The 16,010-nt window shown below is 50.0% G+C and overlaps 4 protein-coding genes across 4 annotated transcripts; 3 read left to right on the forward strand and 1 right to left on the reverse strand.

The window, feature by feature from the left end:
* Nucleotides 1-157: 157 nt before the first annotated feature.
* nte1 (lysophospholipase) lies at nucleotides 158-4,710 on the reverse strand (the record flags this gene model as incomplete). Its single annotated transcript, XM_057255586.1, has 2 exons — nucleotides 158-4,382; nucleotides 4,436-4,710. The coding sequence occupies 2 exons, from the start codon at nucleotides 4,708-4,710 to the stop codon at nucleotides 158-160; spliced, it is 4,500 nt and encodes a 1,499-aa protein (XP_057109448.1).
* Nucleotides 4,711-5,582: 872 nt separating this feature from the next.
* Nucleotides 5,583-10,217, forward strand: N7479_007893 (putative vesicle-mediated transport protein (Imh1); the record flags this gene model as incomplete). The annotated part of the gene is made up of 3 exons (XM_057255587.1): nucleotides 5,583-6,131; nucleotides 6,185-9,137; nucleotides 9,701-10,217. Exons 1-3 carry the CDS (start codon nucleotides 5,663-5,665, stop codon nucleotides 10,215-10,217), a joined length of 3,939 nt encoding a protein of 1,312 aa, XP_057109449.1. The 5' UTR covers nucleotides 5,583-5,662.
* A 408-nt stretch (nucleotides 10,218-10,625) lies between these two features.
* N7479_007894 (anoctamin family protein) lies at nucleotides 10,626-13,053 on the forward strand (the record flags this gene model as incomplete). Its single annotated transcript, XM_057255588.1, has 5 exons — nucleotides 10,626-10,704; nucleotides 10,759-10,912; nucleotides 10,975-11,263; nucleotides 11,319-11,750; nucleotides 11,797-13,053. 5 exons carry the CDS (start codon nucleotides 10,626-10,628, stop codon nucleotides 13,051-13,053), a joined length of 2,211 nt encoding a protein of 736 aa, XP_057109450.1.
* A 762-nt stretch (nucleotides 13,054-13,815) lies between these two features.
* On the forward strand, nucleotides 13,816-15,101 carry N7479_007895 (BZIP transcription factor; the record flags this gene model as incomplete). Its single annotated transcript, XM_057255589.1, has 4 exons — nucleotides 13,816-13,869; nucleotides 14,088-14,103; nucleotides 14,287-14,552; nucleotides 14,604-15,101. 4 exons carry the CDS (start codon nucleotides 13,816-13,818, stop codon nucleotides 15,099-15,101), a joined length of 834 nt encoding a protein of 277 aa, XP_057109451.1.
* Between the last annotated feature and the right edge of the window lie 909 nt (nucleotides 15,102-16,010).

Consider the following 16,010-nt stretch of genomic DNA (forward strand, 5'->3'; position numbering starts at 1 on the left):
TTGCGCGAGAAAAAGTGCCAGCACCAAGCAAAGCAAATCGTATGCAGTGTTGAACGCTGCATATGGAAAAGTCAAGTCCAACAAGTTGCTTCATGTACTTGAAATACCATGCAGGGGTGAGTTGAAAGATAATGTTGAAGGCATGATGTTTAAAGGTTTAGATGCTAGCTCGGCGAGGAGCCATCGTCCGCTGTAGCTTGCGCTTTTCCTCGGTTTCCTCCGGGATAGGCAGTGAACCCTCGCTCTTCAAGCGGTCGAGGAACTCCTTTCCATATGCGTAGCCGACTTTGTAGATCTCGTCGAATTTACCAAAATCTAGGGTGCCATACGGGTCGATAGGAGGACGCATGTATAGACAGCCAGTCATATTCTTTGCGCGCTCAAGATTGTCGAACGATGAGACATAGGCCAGTCGTGCTTGAATTTCGGAAAGGGTAGGGGGATTCGGGAGTGAGGAGAAGGGGTTCCACCGGTTGAACACAGACCAGAATCCTGACAATGAGTCTCCGAATCCCTGGGGGGTGGTGTCGTCGATAGAACCAACATCAATTGCGAAAATGACATCCGCTCCGAGACTTTTCATGTGTGCCACAGTGAGATTATCAATGTAGCCACCATCTAGGAGCATACTGCCTTCATCACAGATAGGAGGCATCAGGCCGGCCAACGACATCGAGGCCCGAACGTACCGCCAGACATAACCAGACGAGTGGTACTCAATTCGGGATCGACTGATGTTGGTTGTGTTGCAGTAGAACTCCAACCAGAAATCTTCGATTTGGCTGTCACCAAAGGTCTTGAAGATCCCGCGGTTGAACTCGTGACCGGTGGTGTATGAAACAGTGGGATAGGTCAGGTCCAATGCAAACCGCCACATACTCCCCATGCGCCCGGAGAACTTCTTGGCTCGCCCGTACATGGGCACAACATCAGCGTCACGCGCGTACAGAGCTCCAATGAAAGAACCGATCGATGTGCCACCAATGATATCAATTGGGATTCCGGCTTCCTCGAGCGCTTTAATGACGCCGACTTGCGAAATTCCACGGGCTCCACCGCCGCCCAGTACGAGGCCCACAGACTTGCCGCACAAACGCCGAGCCAGCCGATGGAAATCACCCTTGAAGGCAGTTTGCGGGGAATAGAGTGGGGTTTGTTGTGCACGCCGGGACGTATACTTTTGAATCTCGGCTTGCAAGATTTGCACGCGCTGTTTCAGTACAGTACCAAACTTCTTGGTTGGCTGGTGTGAAGGGTCGGTGGTCGAGTGGAAGGCCATTTGAATGTGGTGATGTCCGCCATTGATCCACACCCGGTTCTTGAGCCATTCCCGAGTGAGACCAGGTGCACAATATCGTTCCGCATGCAAAAGAACCAATTCTTTGCGAGCAGTGGTCTTCATGCCCAGCAAAAACCGCTCATATTCACCAATTCTAGGCGAAGACTCTGCGAGACCCACCAACAGAATAGAGTCAGCTTGTGCGATGCAAGTCTGAGTCCATGGTGCGTTCACGTTGGTGTCAGCGATGTACAAGACCATTCCAAACTTCTCTTCGAGGTCAGCCAGGTATTGGGAAAGCTTAAGCTTCCCCATCTTACTGAAGGCATGGCGACCTAAGTGGTTTAAAATGGTCGCTTGGTTGAGTGATGTGACACCCCTGGTCACACCAATTTGGTGCAATGCCTGCAAGAGTCTATGACCAAATTCCACAACCGGAACGCCAGCCATGACCGGAAGAATTGCCACAGTGCGAAGGTTGACCGTTGAAGTTGCAGTCTGAACACCGCCAGCATTTCCCTGTTCGATCCCCTTTTCAGACAGCGGATGCTCGACCAAATCACGCATTCGTTGAGCAATCAGTTTAGAGACCTGGATGGTAATTCCAGGATGTTCCTGGGCGAGACTGTTGAAAAGAGACCGGGGGAACTTGGCGAGTTCTGTCTCCCGGATAGCATGCAAGGTAGATGGTCTTGTAGATTCAGTCATGACCTCCAGTTCACCAACACTCTCACCCTGGCCGTGCTCGCCAATGACAGTCATCTTTCCGTTTGATCCCTCAAGGACAGACCTCAGACGGCCATTCAGAACAAGATAAATAGCATCACTTTCGTCCCCTTGGTGATAAATCACCTGTCCTGCACTGACCTGAACCCACTCTAGCGCAAAATCAATGTGAAGCAGCAAACGGGGCAGCAGTCTTGTCAAACGCTTTGCTAGCGTTAACAGAGCAGCTGGGTGTCTATCTGCGATTCTCTCGAGGGAAGCACGGGGAAGGAATCCAACGTAAACATCGGTCTTGGCCACAACATCGGTGTACGAGCGGTACGATGCAAGAGCACCTACATACCCTTGAATTCCACCAGGTTTAATCAGGTATAGCGATTTGCGGGACTGGGTCTTCCGTCGAGGGTCATTGCCGCTTGCTGCACCAGAAGCGGCACGCGATGATGCTGTCGTTGTTCGTCTCAGCTTCGGGAATAGCTCCTCTCGCGCTTGCGAGGCAGATCCATGAGAAGATCCAATAAGGGTGTCATCGCGTTCATTCGCCGGAATACCCACATCCAAGAACCCATCTATGACGTAGTAGAGACCCGGATGGCGCTCACCCTCTTCCACCAGAACCGAGCCTTGTGGAAAGTAGACTACTTCAATGTCATGGCGGAGATCTTCCCGTAGGTTCATGACAGGGGAAGTCCCCCCAGCGCTCGTTACTGACGCGGAGGACATCATGGATTCGGATTCACCATCACCAGATCCCTCGTAGGGATCCATAAAGCCAAAGGCATTGGAAAACACTGCCTTCTGGCGGCGGTTATCGTAAGAGAGAAGTCTTGGCGACGCATCGCCGGAGTGGCTGCTCTTCCGCAAAGTATCGCGTGCGCTTTCATTGAGCCCAATACCCTGCATCATACAGTCCAGGATCGACTCGCGGAAGATAGCATCCTCGTCAACTGACTCTTTTCGCTGGAAAGTTGAGGGTAGGCCATTCATTGCAGCAGTGGATACAAATTGCGGTTGCTCCCGTTCAGTGAGAGGAGTATGTATGCGAGGTGCCAAATGATCATATCGCGGTCCAAACCGGGACAGCTGTATTGTCGATAACAGGTCACCGGGGCTGACACCTGCCGAATCCCTGTCAAATGCCGGCGGTGATATTATAGGGCTTAAGGGTATGTGAGAGCGCTCACTAGCCACCTTGGCTTGTAAAAAGGCTTCTTTTCTGAGAGTACTGCTCGAGCGTCCTCTACGGCTGACAGAAGGATTGTGAAGAGCAATTCCTTTCCCAACTTCCTCAGGTCCCAGTCGATCTCGCTCCCGCGTGAATTTGTCCTTCAGCCGATCCAGGGCACTTCCTCGAAGATTATTCGGAAGGTCCCAAGAGGTGAATTTGGACATTTGCCGCTCTATGCCTAAAACCTCGCTAGACAAGCCCAAATAAGAATGTGCTGTAGCGAAAGTGACCCGCTGTAGACGTGTAAGGATAACCTGGACAATGTGAGACGTTGCGCGTGGATAGACTCTGGTCAGGCGGCGAAATGCGCTCGCTGGGATGATAGCAATGGTCGTGTCCACTGTAGCTCGCGCCACAATATCTGGATGTACCGACTTTCGGCGTTTTTTCTGGGCACTTTGTTTACTCTCTGGCTGAGGGGTCTGGCCAGGGTCCTGGCTGGGCATGGTATTACTCTCCCCGAGGTTCAGCGGAGGCACTGGTGGCAATGTATCGCCAGACCCACGGGCTGCAGTGTTCAAGTCCCCGGCGTCTCTCACCGTCGATCTGGGACTGAAGGTATCAGGCACATGAGTCTGGGCAAAACTAGGGCTAGATATACTGGAGCTGTGACTTCGTGAGTTGCGGAGTTCAATATCTTCAGTAAACAGCTGGAGAATAGAGAACAAAGACGACATCGAAGCGCCATTCTTGACCTCGGTGAGAAGTTGATAGCCCTGTCGGTTGTGAATGTTCCGGTCCTCCTCGTCTGAGGACGGATCATCCATGTGGAGATTCTCTTGCGAGCCTGACTTCCCTTCGCGTGCTGATTTTACGAAGATCTGGACCAGCCCATCCACAACCATACAGAAACCCTTCTCTTCCTCTAACATGAGGGTCTCTCCTGCAATCAGCTTCCTGGTCTGCATTGTCCGGGTCAGCTCGTGAAAGACAGGCCGTTCAAGGTAGCCAAAGACTTTGATGGCACTGAGGAATTCATCGAGATAGTTGGCAAGCCCTGGTTTTGAATCCCCTTCCTGGATATCGGGGAACAAATCGATCTCGGCTTCTTTACGTTGGGGCTCTGGGGGCAGGCGGCTGTACATGTTCAAGTACCGGTAACGGATGAACCAGCTGACGGTCGATACCAGGCCAAGGAATATTAACATTCTAAGAGTAATAATCAGCAACAGTGTTTTCAAGGATCAGTCACTAAGACATACATGGTGGTAAAATTCATAGTAAAGGTCAAGCTCATAGAGAAGAGCGTGAAGAGCCATGTTGGTAGTGTAATTGTCGAGAATGCGATTATCGAGTAGAGAATGCTTGGGATGGTGTGAAATACAAAAGTAAACACCCATCCGATCCACCCGGCCATGGTAGATGGGGCTGGAGGGAATGGGGGTGAGAAAGAGGTCGCGCTAAAAGCGAAGGGTGTAATTGAGGTTGAAGTTGGAGCCGTTAGGCTGAGAGAGAGGGACGGGGCTAGGCCAGCCATGTTCTTTTTAAACAAGATTGGGGAAGCTCCGCTTTTTGTTCCACTAGGTCAGATTTGACTTAGACGAACTCAGAGTTGAACCCAACCGTGGGCCCGTTAGGCCTGAAGATTGAAAGCATCATTGTACTTTGTAAGTGCATGTGGGTGAGAAGAGCCGGAGAGGTGGATTAGTCCGTAGCCCGTAGTCCCGCGTCACATGCAACAACCCATGGACCTTTTATGTTCAAAGAATGTGATCACTTTATTATTTAAGTAATAACGGGCTAATATATAATATGATACTAGTTATAGTGTTATTCTATTCATCAATGCTCCATTATTCTACCGAAATATCCTGTTTATAACAGGTCAATCCACAGTGATGTAATTGTTTCTTACAGTGGAGGCTCATAAGATATGTAACAAGGATAGTACATATTCTAGTCTGTGCATATTTCTTGTCTTTTCATATTAGCACCTCAGTACTATGTAGGAATACGTGGATGGCAACATCTTCAATTTGATGTATATTATCAAAATAAGAGTATATCTAGGGTCGATCAAGAAATTGTAGAATCCTTTCCTCCCACCCCTCAATAGCCCTTAGTAGTATAAGCGATGTTGCAGTTTCAAAAACTGTACTCAAGAAATAATAACAAGCTAAAAAAAATTACACTAGACTCAATTCAATTCTAATGGAAATAGATGGTTAATAAAATATGATGTACTTTGTACCAACTATATCCACCGTATGAAGGAGAGAGAGTACCCGAAGCTGACTCTGGACCTTCCACATGGCAGTTCCGCCTTGGCTCTTCCAAACCAATGCTCCCCCTCACTTCCCTTTGCGGCCCACTGCTATTGTTTTTGTTTTTGTTGAACACCCTTGCCAGTGGTCTTGAGTTTCTACTTTCTATTGTCGTCTGGGTTCTCAGAACCGCGGCAATGTTTCAGGTACCTATTCACTGTTCTCATGCGCCTTGCCTCCTACCTAACACCTTTGCAGCGCCTTCGCGACGCCATCGACTCTCGCATCGCAGAGGAACAAGCCCGCCAAAAGTCCGCTCAGGATAATATCGAGCGCTCCAACTCTGCTCGCCGTCCCGGACGCAACCAGTCCCCGAGTCGGCGCTCCCGTCCAAGACGCAACACCGGTACCCCCGTTCGAGGACCCGACCCTAAGGAGTTTGAGGCTGAATTCACCATCGGGGATGACGATGAATCTAGCAGGTCCGGTACTCCTCAAACAGACACTCCAGAAGCTGCCTCGGAGGTAAGCGCCTCTAACGAGGGAGAGAGCGGGATGGTCGAAGGCAAACAGACAGAGACGCTCCGGAAAGAGATGGGAGAGGAGAAAGAGGTCAAAGAGACACCAGTTGTGCTTCCGCCTGATGTTCGCGCTAAACTCCGACGACTTGATAAGCTGGAGTCCCGATACCATGGTATGCACATGCCTAACCAGACTGTAGTGTACAAGACTAACTGAACATATTAGAATTGCTCAAAGCTTACCGCACCGCTCACTCCCGCGTCCTATCCATTGAGCCCTTCGAAGCTGCTCTGCGCGAAAACACCCCGCTCACTTCGATTGGCGAACCCAAAGCTTTCACGGAATACCTCAATCAATCAAGCTTGAAAAGCGACATGGTTATGGAAGAGCTGAAGCGCGTCACCGAAGAAAGAGAAGATTTCAGAAAGAAGTATGAAGCAGCACAAAAGGCTACCAAGGATGCCCTGGATGAAGTTGCTGGCCTCAAACAGGAGAAACCCCAGACCGGGACAACTAAGGGGACAGACGGAACCGAGGAGCAAGCTAGTGAAGAGTTCTTTTCATTCGATAATGAAATTCCCCGATTGGAAGGCGAACTGAAGGAGAAGAAAGAAGAGGTTGAGAACCTGAAAACCGAGGTCGAAAAGCTTAAGCGTGATATGTCTGTCACCCGCGAGTCGACCGAAGGCATGGTGCAGAATTTGGAGACAGCTACCCGTGAGCTCGTTGAGCTGCGCGAAACCAAGGATAATCTGGATGCTGAAATTGAGACTCTGCAAACCTCTAAGAAGGCCGATGTTGATGATCTGAAGGCGAAGCTTGCAACTGCGGAATCCTCTATCAAATCCACCACATCCGAGGTTGAGAAGCTCAAGTCGCAGGTCAAAGAGAAGAGCGAGGAAATCGAAAAGCTCCAGAAGCAAGCTTCCGAAAGAACCGAACCTAATTTAGACCTTGCTGCTGAGTTGGAGACGACTAAGGAGGAAAAGAAATCGGACGAGAAAAAGCTCGTTGTGCTCCAGGGCTTAGTTGACAGTCTCCGATCTCAGCTTAAGGAAACCGAGTCTACCGTTTTGAAACTGAAGACCGAGGACGACGAGCGGTGTGAAAGTTATGCCAAACTACAAGATATTTTCGACTTTATGGATGGCAACTTGAAAGAAAACACGACGTGGGTATCTGCTAAGGAGAAAATCTTCGCTGGAGAGCTAGCCGACTTCAGTGAGGTTGTCAAGTCCCTAGCGCCGGCCAAGGAAGAGCCTACTGCTGCTGCTCCTGCTCCTGTCTCTGCCCCCACCCAAGGAGAAACACAGCCTGCTCAAGCTACTGGTGGTGGCGGCAGTGGAGGGAAAAAGAAGAACAAGAAGAAGAAGAAGGGTGGCAAAGCGGAGGCACCTTCTACCCCAGCCGATGCACCTCCTGCAGAGCAATCGCCCCCAGAGGCGCCTGTCACAGCTACCAAAGAGCTGGATGAACTCAAGCAAAAGATTGAATCCCTCACCCAGCAATTGTCTGAAAAGGAGGCCGCCATCGATCGACTCAGTTCTAAGCTGAAGGGCGAGAGCAATTTGAAGGAGGAGATCGAGTCCCTGCGCGACGACCTTGTCAGCATCGGCCAGGAGCATGTGGAAGCGAAGGATAAAATCAAGGAGCTTTCAGCAGAAAAGACTTCCCTTGAAGAAACTATCAATAAGCTCGAGAAGGAATTGGTCGAACTCCGCACTAGCAACGCGACCGCAGCTGAGTCGGAGAAGGCGCACACCTCACTTAAAGAGGAATTCAATAACCTCAAGGCACGCTCTGCTACCTTGGAGACCGATCTTTCTGCTGCCCAGCAGCTGGCTGCCACTCGCTTCAAGGACCTGACAGACCTCCGTGAGACTCTTCAGAAAGTTCAGCCCGAGCTGCGCAGCCTACGTGCTGAGTCTTCGGAGTTAAAAACCCTGAAAGAAACCCTCACCAGCAAAAATTCCGACTTAAAGACCCTTGAGGCCAAGCATGAGGATCTGCGTGCTGAGCTGAAGACCTCCAGGTCGAAACTTTCAGAGCGTGACACAGAAGTGGACACTCTCAACAAGAAGATCGGACAGGAGACCGAAAGCCGATTGAAGGCCGAAGAAGACCTTGCTGTTACCCAATCTAACCTGCGCACTGCTGAGAGCAAAAAGCAAGATGCTATCAATGCCAGAGACAAGACTACCGGCGACCTCTCCAGGGCCCAGGAAGGGTTGAAGAGTACTCGCGCCAAGATGCGGGAGATGGATGAGCAGATTTCTCAGCTGAACAAGGAACTCGGAAGCCTCCGAGACGAGATCCAGCTAAAGACAGCTCAGCACAGTAGCGCGCAGAGCCTGATGAACAGCATGCGTGACCAGACCACAGAAGTTGCAATGCAAATGAAGGAGGCCCGTGAGCGGTGCGAGAGCTTGGATGAAGAATTGGCTGACGCTCACCGTCTACTAAGTGAGCGAACCCGCGAAGGCGAGACCATGCGTCGTCTGCTCAATGATATCGAGGGTCGTTCGGAGTCCAAGGTGCGAGACTTTAAGGAACGCATGGAGGCTGCTATCGAAGAGCGAGACCGCATCGAAGATGAGGCAAGCACCCAAGGTCGACGCCGTGCTCGCGAGGTGGAAGAACTCAAGGGTAAGGTCCGCGAAGCCGAGCGCGCCCTGCGCACGGTAGAGCAGGACAAGGAGGAGCTTGAGCAGTCCCAAAAGGACTGGCGCCGCCGTCGTGATGAGCTTGAGTCAGTATCTGAAAAGTCATCACAGGAAGTGACAGAGATTCGACAGGCCATGGCTGGTCTACGCGATGCCCTCGACGAAAGCGAGAAGCAAATTCGCGATCTTGAAAAGGACAAGGCAGAGCTTCGTCGCTCAGTGGAGGAGACAAACAGCCGACTGGAGAAGCTTCGAAGATCCCACAAAACTCTTGGAGAGGATGTTCGCTTGCGTGGCTCCCTGTCTCAACAATCCTCGCGGTCATCTCTGGATTCAGGCTCTCGCCGGGCAGTTGTATCTCCTGGCAGGAGCGAGTCTGTTGCCGGCCCACCCAGCAATGCATCTATTGACTACATGTACTTGAAGAATGTCCTTCTCCAATTTTTGGAACAGAAGGACAAGAACTATCAGAAGCAGCTGATCCCTGTTCTGGGAATGTTACTCCATTTCGATCGGTGAGTTCCCTACTGAATCTTTTATTTAGCAATGGTCACTAACAAACAATCACAGAAACGATGAGCAAAAGTGGATGTCGGCCATTATGTCCAAATAATTGGCGTTTATACCCATGGGGCGTCGATTACATATCTTGCTCTGTACAACAACATTCTGTAGAGATAATAATATGTTCCTCTATTAACGTAAAAACACTGTCCAATTCACTGATATCCTTCTGCCTGTCAAGAAAGCATCGAGATATAGCACTTTATCCCTTGAGCAAAGTTGAAAATTCATGTAAACCAAAGTTGAGTCAACATCTACGGAGTACTAAAAAAAAAGAATCGGCAATATTGCCTAATCCGGAATAGTAATCCTGGGGTTGTCGCAAAGCCTAGGCAAAAAAGAGACGAGCATATACTAACAAGTATGAAAGTCCGATAAAAAGACCTCTTCAAATTTCAAACTTTGTTATGGATTACCTGCGCCCTCTCTCCAACACTATGGCCGAACAACCCACTATTCGTCTCGCGACCCCCGAGGGCAAGTGCACCCCTAAGCTTCCGAGCGCGCAGCACAGGCACACCCCAACTAACGCCAAGTACTCTGTAGATGTCCCCCTCATCCTTCAGTTCATCTGTGAACTAGCCGACTACGAAAAAGCCCTCCATGAAGTCGAAGCCACCGAAGAATCCCTCTTAGCAACCCTCTCCTTCCCCGATACCCCGCCTCGGCGCGGCGCTGTCTACACAGCTCTCATAACCCCGCCAGCCACAGCCGAGACTCCGAACCCAACCCCCGTCGGCATGGCCATGTACTTCTACAACTACTCAACCTGGCGATCTGCTCCTGGTATCTACCTCGAGGATCTGTATGTGCAGCCTAGCGCGCGGGGTAGCGGGTACGGCTTCAAGTTGCTTAAGTACCTTGCTAAGCAGGTGCTTGAGGCGTCGGGTCGGCGGTTGGAGTGGAGTGTGCTCACCTGGAACGAGCCTAGTATTAAATTCTATGAGCAGGCTGGTGCGCGCGGTATGGACGAGTGGATGAAGATGATGGTTGAGGGAGATGCGTTGACTCGTTTGGCGCAGGATGTATAGAGGGATGCATGGGTTGGTGTTGGGCGGGATTGGGTTGGGAGATTGTTTAATACTACGGAGGGTATTGATTGGTGCGATCGCTTTAGAGTGACTTGTTTATATTGTAGATTGAGAGCAGATTGCGAGCGGAAGTGGGCTGTACATGTACGTTTAGTAAATATCTATGATTGCAGCTATATATGGCTCAATGTTGCATTGAAGAGTGAAAATAAAATAAATCCAGAGACAAAAACCTACCACGTCATTAATTTACTTAAGTATAGAGAAGCGATCCTAGTTGCGTCGTAAATTGCAGTCTGATCCTTGATGGCTTCGCCCCTAAGCCTTTTAGCGCCAGGTGACGGCATCGTCCCGCAGATCAGCTCGATTTGCCTGTTCCACTTTCTTTCTCCTTGCAACACCCCAGCGATGGCGACAATTCCAGGTAATGTTCAGGAGTATAACCTCCATGTGGACTATGTTATTCGTTACAGCTTCGGAGATGTAGGTGAGTAAAATAGAGAGCTCTAGGATGTGATGGGGCGCATGCTGACAACTACAGACCGATCGCAGGCGATTGAACAGCTAGAAAAACTGCTGCAAGCATTGGCTCAAGTTGGTTTACAGGTAGAGGTACGACAGGGCGATGAGTCGTCTTTGCTCGTTTTTGTGAAAGCTTCGGAAAAGCGGCTGAAACGGGCGGTGTATCGGTCGCGGTGAGTGATTGTGTCGTTCTCTATGAGTTCCAATGTACTAATCTCGCTTTGTATTTCCACAGAGTACGCGACTGGCTATATGGTATTCGCAATGCCGAGCCCACACCTTCCAACTCGACCGAACCCCAAACCGAGGCTGAGCGCCTGCGGGTGATCAACCAGATGATTACACTTCCCAAGGAAGAGGGCGGGGCCGCTATCACCCCCAACCATGGTGAATGGAAGAATGTCACTGCTATATTCCCCCTTCACGATTTTGATACAAACAACAAGTGGATAAGAGACTGGAGCTCAAAGACTTTCCTCTCTGATGACGACTTGGATCAGATCCGGAACAAGTTTGGAGAAAGTGTATGTGTAGCAAGTGGTGGTTGTTATTCGTCGGCCTGGCTAACATGGATGGTAGGTTGGATTTTACTTCGCATTCCTACAGTCGTACTTCCGATTTTTGATTTTCCCAGCTGTCTTTGGATTCTCCTGTTGGTTCCTCCTTGGAGGATATTCGATTATTTATACTATTGTTAATTGTCTTTGGTGTATAATCTTTGTGGAATATTGGAAGCGCCAGGAGGTTGATTTGAGCTGCAGGTGGGAGACCAAAAACGTGTCAGCTGTTCGGACCAAACGACGAGAGTTCAAGGCAGAAAAGGAGATTTGCGATGAGGGTACCGGGGAGATGCGTGGTGTCTTCCCGGCAACTAAGCGCATGCAACGGCAGCTACTTCAAATCCCGTTTGCCTTGCTTGCGGCAATTGGGTTGGGTGCTATCATTGCGACTTGCTTTGCCATTGAGATCTTCATCTCGGAGCTCTACAATGGTCCCTTTAAAACATACTTGGTATGGTGATCCTTCTCATTCCCTGTTACCAAAGCTTACCGTTTAGATTTTCATCCCAACCATCCTTGTATCAGCACTTGTGCCAACCATGAGTGCTATTTTGACGTCTATCGCAACGCAGCTTAATGACTACGAGAACCATGAGACAAAAGATGCGTATGATTTTGCATTGACTCAAAAGGTCTTTGTTATCAACTTCATCACGTCTTATATGCCGATTTTCCTGACGGCCTTTGTCTACGTGCCATTTGCTAGCCGAATTGTCCCCTACCTCGATGTCTTCCACCTGACAGTTCGGCCTTTTGTGTCGAAGGAACATGCCGTCGCAAAGCGATCACATTTCCAGATCGACCCGGCTCGCCTGCGAAACCAGGTTGTTTACTTCACAGTCACGGCCCAGATCGTTGGCTTCGCCATGGAGACTATTGTGCCCTATATCAAACAGCATGCACTCCGCAAATACAAAAAGTATAACAGGGAGCGCAATGGTAAGATGGACCGAAACGGCGACAAAGAATCACCCGAAAGACCCGTCGTGTCCTTTGATGATCCGGCCGAGGAAGTGCAGTTTCTTACGCGTGTACGTAACGAGGTCGAGCTTTCTGAGTACGATGTGACCGATGATCTACGTGAGATGTGCATTCAATTTGGATACTTGGCCCTTTTCTCACCGATATGGCCGCTTGTTCCCCTCTCGTTCTTCGTGAACAACTGGGTCGAGTTACGATCAGACTTCTTCAAGATCTGCATGGAGTTCCGCAGACCTGTGCCACTGCGGACTGATACGATTGGACCCTGGCTAGATAGCCTGGGATTCCTCTCCTGGGTCGGAAGCATCACCAGCGCTGCGCTGTTGTACATGTTTAGTGGGAACGCACAGCACGGGCCCAATGGCGAGCCGACTGATATCAAGGGCTGGGCTCTACTTTTGACAATATTCTTTTCAGAACACCTGTATCTTATTGTGCGGTATGCTGTGCGGGCTGGTATGGCCAGAATTGAGCCTCCCAATGCCCGCAAGGAGCGCGCTGAGCGGTACCTCATGCGAAAGCGCTATCTCGAGTCGACACTCAATGCGGAGGCAGATGAGAAGGAGGACGATATTACATCCATGGCCGAGGCAACTCATATCTCACGCACGGCTCTTGAAGATGATGCTCGGCGTACGTCCTTGCATGGCGCCGACCCGGCGACTCGTTTCTGGATGCACCAGCGGGGCTGGATTGAGTCTGCGAAGATCGGAGCTGGGATTATACAGGCACAGCCTACCAAGAGTAGCGGCAGTGTGAAGAAGCAACAGTAGTGTTTTGGAGTTGTACAGTGTTGTAGGATGTTGGGAGGCTGACTGTGTTTTGGGTGGATACGAGATCACGAGATTGTAGAAATTTATATTAGTACGCGTGGTACATACTAATCACTGATATTGGTTAGATTTATACCTTAAGTTGTCCTTCAATTGAATGAATGATTGTCCAGTTCCTAGTGCCTATTCGTGAAACCTTTGCTGCCTCAGGCAGAAATGTCGGGATAGGCAATCAATATGATGTCATGCTGACTCCATCGGGAACAAGTAAGCCCGTTCCGACACCGGATGCGGGCGGAATGCAGTCAGCAATCAAGTTACTGGTAGACATATTCATGGGTACAATGGCAGAATATGATTGGGCGCAGAGGGCGAGCCATTGAAAGATTGTGGTTGAGCTGAATCATAGCTAGTATATGTGATATCAAAACAATTTTGGCGGCAAAAAGCGTCGAGATCAACTCCGGGGTAGCAGCTACCGCCTGACTTACCGCTTGCCTAATGCAAACCCTTCGCTTACCAACTCCTTACATAAATCAACGATCGTCCCAATCCTCTGACTCAGAATCCTTAAGTAATCCCCCTCCTCCACCTGGCGGCATCAACCTGCTTACAGCATCGGATCTGTAACTGCTTACCTCATTTTAGCTGTATTTTGTTCTCAGCAAAGCAGCTCGCTTTGCTCTCAATTCTTGTGAAAACTAAGCGTGCCGTGCAAAGCCACTGCCCGATTCCATCACCAATCCCCTTTCTTCTTAATCAATGCAGCCTGCACTCGCGCCAGCGCCGCATCCAAGCATGCAGACTTCTGCTCAGGTAAGCAGACCATCTTGAACGCGTTTGTCATCACATCTATATGAGATCCCGCGTTGTGTACTTCCTCAATACATTGGATACAAGGCCTTTATGTCGCGTTACCAGTGTGTCGGGGATAAGGCTGGACGTTTCGACGCGTCGAGCGTCCCTCGAGTCTTACCGCGTCACTTAGTCCTCCGTTGTTATTTGTTATGCTCCATACTAACATCTGACTATAGGATCATGCGGACCAGGGTATGTGATTATAGTTTAGAGCGTTCTTGATGTTTGATTGCCACCACTTTTGAGGGACTCGTGAATGCGTGGTTTTTGGGGCTAAAAACCACCGTCCCCCAATCTTCTCCTCATTTCACCTGGGCAAATTAGGGGTCTGATCCATACGTGGTTGATCTTCATTGCTAATACATGACTCTATAGTCCTTCACGACCAGCTTCTAGCTGCTCAGCACCACCTAGGTGGTCGCCCCCAGGGTGCTCCTGGCCAGCAACAGCACTTGCAGCCCAGCAATGCTAGCCCGCGCGACCAGGCAAACATTGACCCAGCTATCTCCGGTGCCATGCTCGGCGCTCCTCAAACCCCCACCCAACCCCAGGGTTCTCCCCCATCTGACGGCGGCTCCAAGAGCTATGGCAAGCGCGAACTGTCAACTTCTAAGCGTGCTGCGCAGAATCGCGCTGCTCAGGTATGTCCTTTCGATATCGCGCGCATAGTACTCCACTAACCATAATAACAGCGCGCATTCCGCCAGCGCAAGGAAACCTACATCCGCAAGCTTGAGGAAGAGGTTAAGAATATCGACCCCCTCAAGGATCAGGTCAAGTCACTGGTTGGCGAGAACTACCAGCTGCGCGAATACATCATCAATTTGCAATCGCGCCTCCTCGAAGCCCAGGGCGAAGTCCCTGAACTGCCGGCCAATATTGATTTGAGCCAGCCTCGCACCACTGAGATGGCGCTTGCCTCTGCCGGAGTTCAGAACTCCAGCCCCTCGGGCTCAGTGCCCACTCCGGGTGCCCAGGGCCAGCACCCTAGCTCTGTCTCTGATGACATGAACTCGCTGAACCGCATCGCAGCCGCAACGCTCGGCATGCGCAAGCACCCCGATGACACGAGCTTCCTGAACAACAACAGTTTCCAGCAGAACAAGCGGGTGCGCACTGATGATAACCAGGATGGAAATGACGGCGTCAACAAGCAAGAGATTACGCACGGTCTTCCCATGGTCAACTAATCGCCGTGCCGTTTTCATCACATTGAATGCCTACGTTCTGCGATCATTTTTCGATACCCGCGTCTGCCTTTTTTTTGCTCGTGACTTATTAAGCTTCGGTGTTGCGTTGTGCTTGACGACACTTGCCATATTTCTATCTCGTCTGTTTGGCTGGGTCTCCTGCGTCGTTTTTCTTTACTGTTATGTCATGTTTCCCTTTGCGTAATGGTGTGTGGCGCAGTGAATGATTCCATCTTGATTTCGTCGTCGCGAGTTGGTGGTGTTCTGAGATTTCTTACCTCCATCGTGGCAGACTGATGGGGGAGATTCATTATTATTCCCGCATTTGTTCCATACATCAATTCCATCTATCTGCTTCCTTCATCGGATTGGTCCCGATCTGCAGATATCTATACCTATCCAGGGGGTTTTCTTTTGTAGCCTGCTGAGGGTATCTATCTGCTCATTGCGTCACCTTCTATTCCGATGACGTACCTATTAGTCTACATACATAGGTACATCCGCTGTATGTGACATATCCTGATAGAGGCCCTATGCTTTTCTTCAACGCATACTTTAGATAGTTAAGACCGTGAAGTTTGCTATCCTATGCTTGCGCAACTAAGTATATATGTAATGATGTGCAAGATTCTGCGCATGTAAACTGCAGATTCAGCGGCTCCTTTATATTTAAATTGTGAGGTACAACAAGGAGTTGTGGCTAGTAGTGGAGAATGCCGCTAAGTTAAAGTATTATTTTACGCTAGAGATATCTCTACTACGCCCAAACTCTTTGTAGTTACAGGCTAAAACAATGGACTGCACTTTGAGAGACCGGACAATTTAGGACGAAGAAGCGATAAAACCCACGGCGACGAACGACCAATACATTCTAGTCTATGTATGTTGATTCGGCATTGTCATTGGTTC

This window comes from Penicillium vulpinum, assembly GCF_028829585.1.
Source record: "Penicillium vulpinum strain IBT 29486 chromosome Unknown utg000003l_segment0_segment0, whole genome shotgun sequence".
Lineage (NCBI taxonomy): Eukaryota > Fungi > Ascomycota > Eurotiomycetes > Eurotiales > Aspergillaceae > Penicillium > Penicillium vulpinum.